Source organism: Haliaeetus albicilla, chromosome 2 (assembly GCF_947461875.1).
Source record: "Haliaeetus albicilla chromosome 2, bHalAlb1.1, whole genome shotgun sequence".
Lineage (NCBI taxonomy): Eukaryota > Metazoa > Chordata > Aves > Accipitriformes > Accipitridae > Haliaeetus > Haliaeetus albicilla.
Window position 1 is genome coordinate 56,759,166 of NC_091484.1, and position 12,565 is coordinate 56,771,730.

A 12,565-nucleotide genomic window follows, 5' to 3' on the forward strand; every position below is an offset into this window, starting at 1 on the left:
GAGAAGATGCTCCATGAACGTAGCTGCAGGGCATGGACAGAGAGCTCATGCCAGCACAACGCCATCTGGTCTGGGAGCTGCCTTGGCATCTGCTTGGGAAACAGCCTCTTGACTTCCCTTGCCTTACCTTGGTGTTAGAGAAAATTATTTTAATTATCAGCTGCCAGATAAAGATGAGGCAGAGGAGAACAGGGTTGGTTACCTCTTTCTGCCTACTCTGTTGTCTTGAAGTCGGCTCTTGTAGCAGTGCCTAGTGTCTCCAAGTCATGGCATACAAGACATTTTAATGACAGTCATTTTGCCCGGTTCCTGCATGCCTGTACATAGGGAAAAGGGAGCGAACATTTTAAGGGACTATATGAAAATTCTTCATAATCTACCCATACTGATCTGTCACATCAGTTCATCAGCCTATCCCGAGTCTGAAGCCAAGTTATAAGCACGTGATGTACAGGATTACTATAAACACAACACAGAAGATGAGATGTTGGCACGCACCTACATGGATACCAATCAGTCAGAAGAAGATATAGTTCTGAGTAAAATAGAAAAAAATACTAATTAGATTTCCTTATTGGCTCATTATTTCTGAAAGATGGAAACTTCTCTTTAAGTGATAATTCAGAGCTTGAGACTGTGTCTAGAAACATTAACCTACTGTATATAATACAGTCCTAGTTCAGTATCCACAGGGAACAACAGATGCGTCTAGGCAAAGCTACTTACAGAAGTCAAGATCAAGTAAAGATGTCAAGCTAAAGCACACTGAAGTCTTGCATGGAAGCACTCTTTCAGAAGTACAGCAGCTTCAGTTTGCTTAGCTTAATTCCCCCTCAAAGGGATTAAGTTAAACCCCAAAAGATACTTTTATTTTTTAATAAGAGCATCTACAAATGGATTTAATGTTCTTTAATGTTATAGTAGTAGTTAATTTCTCTTAGCTATACTCACTCCTTGCACGGTCTGAATTTACAGAACACTTGGTTGATGCCACTCTTTGCCTATGCACACTGTGTGTTGTAGCTCATGGAAAATAACTCATGAGGTGCACAAAGTCTGGCAGGACTTTTCTGCAAATTCAAGCACTGGACTGCTGCCTTCCCTCTGGGGCATGTGAAAATCGCAGCAGAGAGTACTCGAGGTGACTCCTGATGGTCACAAAGTCACCCAACTTCTCACTTCAGCAGAACCAGGACTTCCTCACTGGGGCCCACATCCGCAATGGTATGTACGTTTTAAGCTCTCGATGGCTTCCACTTTCTGACAATTTTTTTTCCCCTCCAGGACTAGCTAAAACCACTGGATTTATTTTTTTATGTCACAAAGAAAAGGAAGACAAGATAATTAAACCTGCAAGATCCTACATGAGTCACGATCTGAGATTCATTCTAGTGTAGTATATTCAAAAACATGGCCTGGGAAGGACTCCTAATACTCAAAGCTGCCACTTTTAATTTCCTCCTCCTCAGGAGCAGGATGTATGTAGAAAGTAAGCTAGTAACAGCAGGGAGATAAACAGATATAAAAAAATGTTAATGCCAATATACATTAAAAGTGCCAGCCTGCAGGACCATTAGGTCAGGCAAATGCATTATATACAATGGCTGATTATTTCGCCCTGGTACCCCACAGAGGATACTACATTTTACTAAACCCCAAAGAATTACCTTCATAATTCAAACAATGCTAAAACAGAAAAGTGATTTATTTCTCAATGCCTATCGACTCACTGCAGCAGCATGACACTGCTAAAAAAAAAACATGTCTAGAGTAACTGAAAACACACAGAAATGTAAAAATTTTGTCAACTCGTCATCAGGGCACATACAGTAACGTTAATTCTAGCCAAAATTTACAAGAAGTAATTTGACGAGTATACCCTGGGACCACAGTTCCCTTTGTGATGGCAGCATCCTGTAAGGTAAGAACCGTACAGTCATTCCCTGCTCCACTACTACACTCTGATCTTTTCCTTCTTGTGGAACTTTCCATTTATGAACTCCCATTGTACAGCAAAAATGCCTATAATTAGTCCCTAAGTGAAAGAAGTTGCCATTTGTTCTATCCGATTTCATCCCATTTTTATCCACTCCATTGGTCAAAGATAGCCAGTTCTCCATCTGATCCTTCTGTGCACTGTAATGCTTCTCAGTATTGTACTGCTAGCAAATTTCATTAATATACAGATAATTTTTTTTTCCTAAGTCATTAATGAAAATAGTTGATGAGAGCAGTCTGAAGATCAACCTTGTAGGAATCCCCTGCTAAACTGTGTCAGACTCAGACTCCCTGTCAGCTCTTCTTTGGCTAGTTTATTGCTATCACTAAAAAGTAGATTATGGCCTAGATTTATTAATAATTTGCCATGAGGAAAGCAGAGCTCTGTTGAGGGAGTAGAGGAGAGGAGATCTGACAACATTAGGGAACCCTTATTCCAAACAGTCTCTCAAACAAGCGAGCAAGTGATTCTTCTGGTACTAACAGCTTCTCTAGTCTCCGGACACAGCCGAAAAAGCCCTGCCAGAAATAGGCATATAAAATTCATGCATTTTTTATGATTTGTTCCTTTTGAGTTTCTTTTCTCCCCCAGGGGCTCATCACCTGGTTGTGCAAGCTCCAGGTACATGCACACACAGCTCCCCACCAGCCCCAGGCTCCAGCCTCCCACAGCAGAGTCTCCCTGCACTCCCCTCCCATCCCAGCCAAACTGGTGCTCTGGTTTTCAGGAAGAAAATTTAATCGCTCACAGGAAAGCCTGTTTAGCATACAGGCTTTTCTGGCAAGTTGAAACACCTTCCTCTTTGGTTACAAAATGGTGAGTTATCAAAAGCTGAAAAGAAATTATGAGATTCTGCTACAGAGGTCGGACAGTAGATGCCCTTAAAACTGGAAGATGCTGGTGGAAGCACCTAGCTGTAAGACTGGAAACATACCAGTCAATGATAAAAATGACCTGCTCGCTGGCTTGATGTTTATCCTGGCTGCACTGCAAATTATTGTAGCCTGTTTGTACCTGTGGCAATACAGCAAAATGTTGGAATGCTATTTAGCATAAGATCTCACCAAACACAGGCACTAAGATGTGACATACACAGGCTTTGCCCTCAGTCAAGGGACTGTACCTTAACAACTCCTTTGAGCACACCAGATTTGAAGGAGGGAGTTAACAGAAAAAGCAATATCCATCAAGTCAAAGGTCCCCAGCACTCTCCAGCCTTTCAAGATTTTAATATTTTTCTCCCTTTTATATTATTTTCCTAAAAAAAGGGCATTCAAAGAGCCCTTCAAATACACATCATGGCACACACAAGCCAAGACTTTAATCACAGCAAGGCAATGAAGAACAACAATTTTTCCCTTCTTGTGCACAGCCACTACAACAGCTGTAAGCTACAGTAACAGGCAGTTTACGCACACTACTAGCCAAACAACGCACATAACAAAAGGAAATTATTACTGTTTTTGCAAACTAAGGGCTCTGCTTTGCTGTGCAGCATTAAAATGCATTTGCCCCACAAACCTCATTCCCCAAACTGCAAGGACGGCACCTCTGCTAGAGCCACCGCAGAGCACGAGGCCACGCTGGGGCACCCCAGCTCTAGAGGACAGCCACAGGCAGGTTGAAGGAGGGCACCGGGCATGGCTCTGCCGGCGCTCGCTGCTCCACAGGCAGCGGCTGAGCACCACAGGGGCCAGCAATATGGCTCAGCACAGCCGGGGACACAAAGCCACAGGCAATCTTAAGCCACAAGGCAAGTTTGGCCAAAGTTTCTCCATCAACACGACAATGAAGAAAAACAGTACCTAGCGTTTAATATTACTCCATTTATGTTGTTCTATGTTATCATGATTATGAACACAATGTGAAGTAGAAGCAAAAAGCAACATTCTTTCATGCTGTGAGCACTCTTAGTGTCATCTTGTGCCCATAATACACAAACTGTGTTTACACCAACACACTTAACAATTTTAGGACTGCCTATGAAATATAGTTCCTTCTAGTTAAATTTAAACATGCCATCAAAAATTCATGGCATGTATCTACCACAACTCTACCTGTGCATGTTCTCTAACTGGGATCTGAAATATTTTCATTGCTTGATTTTTTTCAGAAAGCAATTTTCTAACAACTCATAGAATTGTCCAATGTTTTGGGGGAATACAGGCAGAAATATTTATTTCTACACTCTCCAAAGAGGAAAACTGAAACATTTTATAAGAGAAAATGTCACTGAATAGGTATCAGTTGTTCCTTCTGAGGGAGAAAAATCCAGCAATGTGAATTACTCAGCACTATAGCTGTTTTTTGCCTTTCATCTCACTGACAGCATCAGTGACAGAATGATAACCCAAAAAAGAGAGATAAAAGCACACAGAGGTATACTGCAGCAACATTAAGCATACACAGTTGAGTATTTATGTGCTGTGAGCACAGGACGATCTGGACTGACACAATCGGGAAAAGGCAATGCATGAAGGGTCTTTCTCTTTCTTATTGATTATTCTCTTTGCTACCAGAGAGAATTTAGGCCAATACTGCTGCTTCCCTAGCAGTTAGAGACATGATCTAAAGTAAAGGAGGGTGCGTGGGGGAAACACTGAAATAATTCAAAGATCTTCCTCCTTTTGTTTTTCTTAAGCACTGCACATTGCTGCTGGTTTAATAAGAATGTCTTAGGTGCTGCCTAACTGCCAAATCAACAAGGGTATCTCACAGAGAAGTCTCTCTTCTGCAGCGGCTAAATGCTGGCACCCTGCAAAATCATGTGTAACATGTTCCAACTTCACAAAGGTCTAATGTATTAATGAATTATGCAGCAATCAAATGTAATTCAACTTTCTCTTACAATAAAAAGGTGTGTTAAACTGGGGACACTCCTCCCTATAAAAATCCCTTTGCTCCTTCAAAGTGGCTTTTGTAATGACCTGAATGTTTCTCCCTTTCCCTGCCCCCGTCTGCTCTCTGAAGCATCCCAAGTAATGGCAGAAGATCCATATGTATTTTACAGCACAGGAAGTTTTACGGCGGGGGGGGAAGTGGAGAGGGGGAGGAGTGGCAAAAGTAGTTACGAACTCCACATCGCGTATGAGCCCAGGCAGGCATCTGCTTCCCGGACACATTCATGCCTGTAACATTCCCAAACTACTGTGTACGTACAGCTGCCTTCCCACAGTGATTCAAAGCTCCTGTCTTCTCCCATATTGCTGATGGCACAACAGCAGCACTGACGATATGCCTGTTTGTGCAGTATTCCTGCGCTGAGAAATGCAAGGGGGAAATATGTATTTTAAAATACACCTCTCCTTACGTCACTAAGAAGACCAAGAACAGAGGAGGCCCTTTTGCTGTATAAACAGGCTTGCTGAAAGCTTGCAGCTGGCAGTGGATGACAGACAGACTTTTTCTTTCTGTCACCGTTTCTCTACCAAAGCAGCGAGAGAGATGTTGCCAGACTGCCTCTGTTTCTGCCTACAGCCAAAGACAAATTGCACAGAGGTGGGTAAAGAGCAGCTTGTCGAAGCAACTGGTAGAAACCTGGCTCCTCTCTGAAATACCTCTTCTCCTGCTTAAGAAGATGCTGCATAGCAGAGTGCATATTTTGTGATTTATTTATGTTGCACCCTTTTGCTAGCTATTTTTAAATAAGTGTCTGCACAATCCCTAAAATCTAGTATAATAATAATGTTTTACCTGGTGCGTATTAGAAGTACCAATTTAAAGGTAGTTCTACCAGTTACAGTAAACAGTTTCCACAGAAATTGAAGGTACTAAATCACCATCATGAAAAATTCTTGTATTTGGAGTAAGATTGGCAAAATATTTGATGTAAAACCAGAGTTCAGTTTCTCAAATGCAAAATTGATACCACTGGGCTTTTCAGAAATTGTTTGACAGATGAACAGGACTCTTCAGAGCACTTAGAGGCACTCTGAAAAATACTAGCAGGTCAGAGGGAGCCACATTTATTTTTAAACAACTACTGGGTGCTGAAATTAGCCTCACTCAGTGTCTGGCATAAAAATGTACTCAGCAGCCTGCGCTCTTCCAAAAATCTTTTGATATCTGAACTTTTCTGAAAATGTGCCCATGACTGTGGCCAACAGGCTCTTCCGAACATTTTGTCACAGCAGCTGCTTCCCTCTCCTTCAATCCCAGACACTTGGTTGCAAAAAAATGAGCAAAAAATATACGTCCCCCTTCCTGGCACACTTCCATAGGACTGCTGCCTGCCAAACTCCCGGAGCAGTGAGTGAGGAAGGGGCAGAAGACCCTCCCAGCAGCCCCAGGGACCACCCTTGCCAGTATAATGAAGTGCAGAGGGGGAAACACACCACCTGGGCAGCAATACACCTCCTTTGCACAGCAAGGTGCAACCCAGCGACCCTTTCACCCCCAATTCAGTCCATCTCCAGCACCAAGGTCAACGGAAACAATGCTGGTTCTCTCCTTAAAGCAAGTTTGAGAGTACTAAGGAAGGCAGTGATAGCCATCCCTGAAAGTACACCACAACCCTGCACGGCAGTTAACTGAAGTGAAACAATCTCTGGGACCCTGGAGACTGGGAGATCTTCTGCCCAGAAAACATTTTATGACCCTTCCTTTGAAAGGCCCAATCCTCCTGTATCTTCCCATGCAATTAAGCAGTACTTACATGAGAAGAACCACTGATTTCAAACATTTCCTTGCTTGATTAAGGTTTACTCATCAGAAATAGATTTGTCCTAATTCAGTGATGGGACTTGGATAGACTAACTTAGCTAACTTGCATATATACCTTGACGCAGACAAATGGATTGTTTTGTTCTTATTAGTATCAGCTATTATCTTTATTTCTGCTTTGACTCATATTCTGAATCTGAGTCAAGACTTCTTGACTGCAGATCACGGCTGACTGAGAAATTAGTCTTTACAATTTAATGGAACACGTATGTGTTTGCCTCAGTCTGATAATGTGTGGAGACTATTATCAGAGAATAAAAAGAAAACATATTTCAAGCTTGCAAATGCTAGAAAAGGATAAACCAAAGGAAACATGTATCTTCAGCTACTTGGTAGCTAAAGGATTGCTTTGTCCATTTCCACTTGTGCTTTCACATTGCAGAGGTTAAATAATTTGTTTCAGGATATTCAGGTGATCTCAGATTTAGTGAAAGACTTTTGGGGTCTTTTTAAATTAATGTAAACTTTGAACAAAAGTTGACCTGATGGGCAAATTTAAAGATCTTCATTATGTACAGCACATATTACATTCACGCACATTTTACATAATCTACAGTAATTTTATACTAGGCTTATACACAATATTGTCCTAATAAACAGAAGGTCCTCAAGGAAATTCTCCCATGTCATATGCAAAAAAAAAAAAAACAACAACCCACTCCTGCAAAGGCAATGGAACATTTCACGGAAGACAACTCAAGAAACAGGATCTTGTAGCCATCATGCCAACAAACATCCACAGAAAGAAACCCACAATTTGAGATGGTGACTAGATATTTGGAAATATACAATAAATCTTGCTATTCTCACAAAGAAGCTCATTAAAAACAACAAACTTGGGGTTTAGTACAATGAGGAAATGCTAGCTACCAAACCAGAAAGATTTTCTTGAATAGGCATCAGAAGTAAATTGTTTACTAGTAAAAAGAACTACCACGAATACACTTTTCATGGATACCATTTCGATATAAACATTAATGTACTAAATTTGCCAATAAATTTTATTTGTCATATTTTAAAAGCTGAAAGTTAGAAGACATGAAACATGCTTGCCTCAGAAGGGTAAAACAAGTCACCTGAAAAATCAGATATCTCTCAAGAAAATAGGTGAGTTTGCATTAACATCAATAGCAAAGCAAATTAAAAAAGCAAAGCATAAAAAGGAAATTCTTACTTTAACTTCCACTGTCTTCCCACCTTGCTCGATATGCCTCTCAAGATATTCAGAAGACAGCAGGTCACTGGAAGAAAAAGAAAAGAGAACCATAAGCCTTGTGCATGTGTTCTTGCACTCCCTCTCAGCAAGCACTGATTAAAAATTAACATTTGAAAAGGGCAAGACCTGCAGGATACTTTTCCTAAAATGTTCATAAAAATCACTGAAACAACCACCTTCAATGGAGTTACACAGTGCATGGGATACATTGATTTTTAATACCAGAAGGCGGGACAAGGAAAATTGAGGGGGGGCTTCTTCACAGAAGATTCAAAACCAGCCACTGATAATGATTTTAATTCAAGAGACTTTTCTATTTGCTGCTAAAAGAGAACAGTAAGGAAGTTAGGTGAACTTTAAAAAAAAAAAAAAAAAAAAAAAAAAAAGCAGCAGGATGATAAACCAGTTGCAGTCACTCCTGCAGCAGGCTATATCTGAGGGAAAATGGCAGCTGCGTCCAGCAGACGCCTAAGGACACAACGGCACAATAATGAAATGACCTTGTAAATTCAGTATGATGAGCTCAGGATCACTCTAAATAGGTAGGCAAAGCTACCCGCCGCAGGAGCTGCACCACACCATAGGGTCGCGGCCAGTTCCACCCGGTGTAGGTGCTAAGGCAGGCAAGCGGGTGCCATGCTGTCCTGAGGCCCCAGGGCAGGCCTCCATCAGGGCCCATCCCTCACGCCCGCTCCACCCGGGAGCCCAGCAGCTTTAGCAATGTCAGTGGAAAATGCTCTGGGCAACAGCAAACTCAGACTCAAAAGTACACAAGGCTTTGGAACAAACACTGAAGACAAAAACCAATTAGACCTGAGGCAAATGTATGTAAGTTAAATGCACGCTGTATTTACCAAGACACTTCGTGCTGAACCAATCAGATCCTCGTAAGCTATTTTCTAGGCAAGGAAATTACATCAGAAATTTCACTAAACATTTTCAAAGATCACAAAATTTTAACCTAGATGAAATCTGTATAAAGATTTGATATTGTCCCACTTAAGAGGTGATTAAACTGGAAAAGATGAAGAACTGGTAAAGAAAACATGACAACAGGCACGCTGACTGACACGACAGCCAACAACCACAAGCCTTCTCAGCAGAAGAGGCAAAATTTAATGTTTCTCCTTCAAGCAGTGAAATACCTAGGCTAGGGGTGAGCTGACATGCTGTGGGAGGGGAAGGACAGCAGAGCGGTGCCCAGGGCAGCAGCCACTTGGCTTCCCAGAGCTTCACCCTGGCTAAACAGGCAGCAGGGCCATGGACTTTTTTGCTCACATAGGCATTGGTGACTGCCCAGAGCAAGCCCCGAGTGGGACGAGGTTGGTTAGTATGGGTCACTCCATATCAGCCCTACAAACTGCCAGCTTGATATTTGCATTAATAACCCAGGCACAAAAACCAGGAGCGCTCTAACGAAATATGCTGATAATGCTAAGTTGGAAAGCATGGGGAATAAAGAAGAATATTGAAAAAACTCCCACAGGAAAGAGCTGGATGATCTTCAGGACTAGATATTAGAAACAGGATCAAATTCAATTGTACAAACAGCAAATTTATGCACTTAAGGGCTGGAGGGAATTTGTATTATGTTGTTTTGGAGGGCCTGGTTTATAAGGAAGTGAGACATGACTGCACTTGTTTCTGGCAAAATGATTTGCCAGATCAATAGACTGTCTTCCTGAAAAACACAACTGTCATCCCAGAATACATGAAAGAAGATGTATTTCCAGTCAAACTGAGGTAAGATTAATACTACTGTCCAAAGGAGACCTCTTTTCAAATACTGCAGACAGATACTGGACAGCTTTGCTTAGAAAGTCCAATTACCCAGAAGCACAGAGAGGCTCCTGAGATAACCAGGGAACGGAAAGCTCCTGAATTCTAGCAAAAAAATGAGTTGTGAGTGGATCTGAATGCACCAGGGTTTATACATCAAGATGTAAAGCTAGGCAATTAGGCTATAGAAAATGCTGGCACAACCTCAGATGTAGATGGACTGTCAATGAGTAAATGGAAACTGGAAGTTAAAAAGAAGACTTTATATCTGAGTGCAAGTGACAGAGGCAACAAAAAGAGGGATGCTAATAAATTTCTGAATGGGATCATCCATGGGACAACTGTTCATGGAGGTGGGGTCCCCTCAGTCACAGTGAGTTCACAGCTGGGTGCTGCTGAAAGCAGGAAGTCTCCATGCCCCCTCAGCAGCAAGCATTGAACCTATCTTGTGTCAGCACAAGCACTCATCAAAATATTCTCGGTCTCAGAACTAACGCTCATCAAAATACTCTTGGCGTCAGTACTGGCACTCGTCAAAGTACACTTAGGAGGATTCAACAAACCATGGTTTTGCTGCATTAAGTAATTTAAGTCCCTTGTGAAGAGGTACGATGAGCCCCAGAGCTAACGCAGGGAAGGGAAAATACCTCAGCAGCTGTAAACAGGGAAGGAAGAAAGGGCAAGCATCTCCTTCAGCCACTGCAGAACCGGCATAAGCAGCTGCCCCCAGATTCATGCTCTACGATGCCCTTAATTCTGGTCAGGCCCATATACCTATATTGATGCTTTGCACAGCAGCCTGCAAGTGACCCATTAATGAGGAGGACCTAAAAGAGATGCTGTTGAGTTACTGATTACAATCCTCTAATTCCTCTTAGAAGGATTTAGGATATTCATCCACCTGGGGGAAGCTCAAAGACTTCTATAAGGCCTGTATGCCTTTTCCAGATTTAGAAATTTAGACAGATGCTCTCTTAAAATTCACTTAGTTTAGCTTGCTTAAGTTAGATACATGGTTTCTCAGCATTCACTACACTTTCTTTCCAGCAAAAGTCTGTGCTTCCACAGGTTTACTAAAGCTACCACTATAGCTTAGGGCTCTACTTGTACTCTCAGCTATTTCTGGGGGAATCAGTTAAACTAAGACCATCCTCCTTATCTGATGGCCACAAAGGGATTTGTGCCAAGAAAGATGCAAGAGATTATAAAATGTAAAATATTAAAGTATACAGTACAAAAGACAGAGATCAAACAGAATGACTTAACTCGGAGGGAGTTTACAGTTGTGTTTGGAGGGATGACAAGGAGAAGCACAGGGTCTTTGCATGTGGGTCTGACAAAATTATCGCTTTTTAAAAGATACTGCTGTTAATGTTTTTATGTTCTGGAAGATCATATGTTATGTTCTCTAAGATCTGGAAATAGTGTCTGGCATAAGACAACAAAGAGATTGATCATCCTCTGCCTTATACAATGCAAGAAGTAGGAGGTAACAGAAGAGGGCAGTAAACTCAAAACCAATGAAAAGAGACCTTTTCTGGCACAGCCCCTGGTTATAATGTGGAACCTCTTGCCGCAGGAAAGCATGGATAGTAGAGCTCTGTACTGGTTTTCAAGCTGGGAACAGACAAGTTAATGGACATAACTGAGGGCTGCCAAACACACAGAAGTCACACCTGACTCAGAAATTCTTGGAGTCCTGGAAAAGGCCTCTGGGGAAGCCTCATATGCGCTTGTTCTGCTCTTCTGCTCCTCCCGCAGCATCTGCCTTGGGCCACTGGGACAGGACAGTTGGCCAAGCACCCCTCTGACCTGACCTGGGCCGCTCTGCCTGCACCCTGGCAGGGCCCTGTTCCTCCCAGGGGTTATGTAGGGTCTGCTGGCATCCAGCTCCAGGGTTGCTGGGGGCCAGTCCGCTGCTCTCCTCCCACCCACCACCCCTCTGATGGACACACCCACATTGTTCAAGTTGTGTTTACTTTCAAAGTAGGCCAAGAGAATGATTCCTAAACAGGTCCATCCATTTCATCCTCCTGCTCGGTCCCTACTTTCAGGACAAAAGGGCTGGAAATGGCTGGGGAGCCGCTGGCATACCGCCGCCTCTCAAGGTCTGTCACAGGTGTCTCGGTTCCCAAAATGAGCCTGGCTGGAAGGGAAACACCACGGGGCCACCAGCCTGCACAGCTCCTGGGAACTGAGCTGAGAGCTTACAAATAGATGACAGGTCTGAAATTTAAAGACATTTTTAAAGCCTACCTTAAGTAACGTGGCAAGCAGGATATGTCTGGGAATATTTTATCAGTAGAAAAACCCACAAATTACGCCATGTTATGCTTTATCATTATTGTTATGACTCACTGCACAGAAAATATCATAAAAAACACAACACTCTTGCAGATCCAATAACGTAATCAGTGCTATTACAAACTAAGCTACAACCTAACAGTTATACACAGTCTTGGAAACTTATGCCAAAAGATACACTTCTCTCATGAAATCACATCATAGGTGGACTAATGTTTTGTCTTCAGTAACAGTGAGAAACATAACTGTGTAATTTTAATAAAAGCCATTACTTTAAAACCAACTAAAAGCTATAGTGAAACACTTGTGAAACACGATGAAAATTACTTAAGCGACATAAGACACTGAGCAATCAGCGTTAAAATAATATGTATTTCAACATAAATCATACAAGTCTTTCCTATGGCGGAGATGAAATAGGAATAATTTAGCTTGCCTGCCAATCTATCCTAAAAGCCATCTTTTTCAGTTTAACTAGTAGTTTGGGTATTAATTATAAAGAAGATCTGCGGGGGGGGGGACCAGATTGTGGGGGAAAAAAAAAA

General features: G+C 42.1%; 1 protein-coding gene across 11 annotated transcripts in view; it reads right to left on the reverse strand.

Moving 5' to 3' along the window:
- Positions 1–12,565, reverse strand: part of ADAM22 (ADAM metallopeptidase domain 22) — a 147,825-nt gene that overhangs the window by 71,071 nt on the left and 64,189 nt on the right. For all 11 annotated transcript variants that reach the window (XM_069775592.1, XM_069775637.1, XM_069775630.1 and 8 more), the window contains one exon: positions 7,896–7,962. In XM_069775592.1, the coding sequence (XP_069631693.1) occupies positions 7,896–7,962 (67 nt within the window). The remainder of the gene's footprint in view (positions 1–7,895; positions 7,963–12,565) is intronic.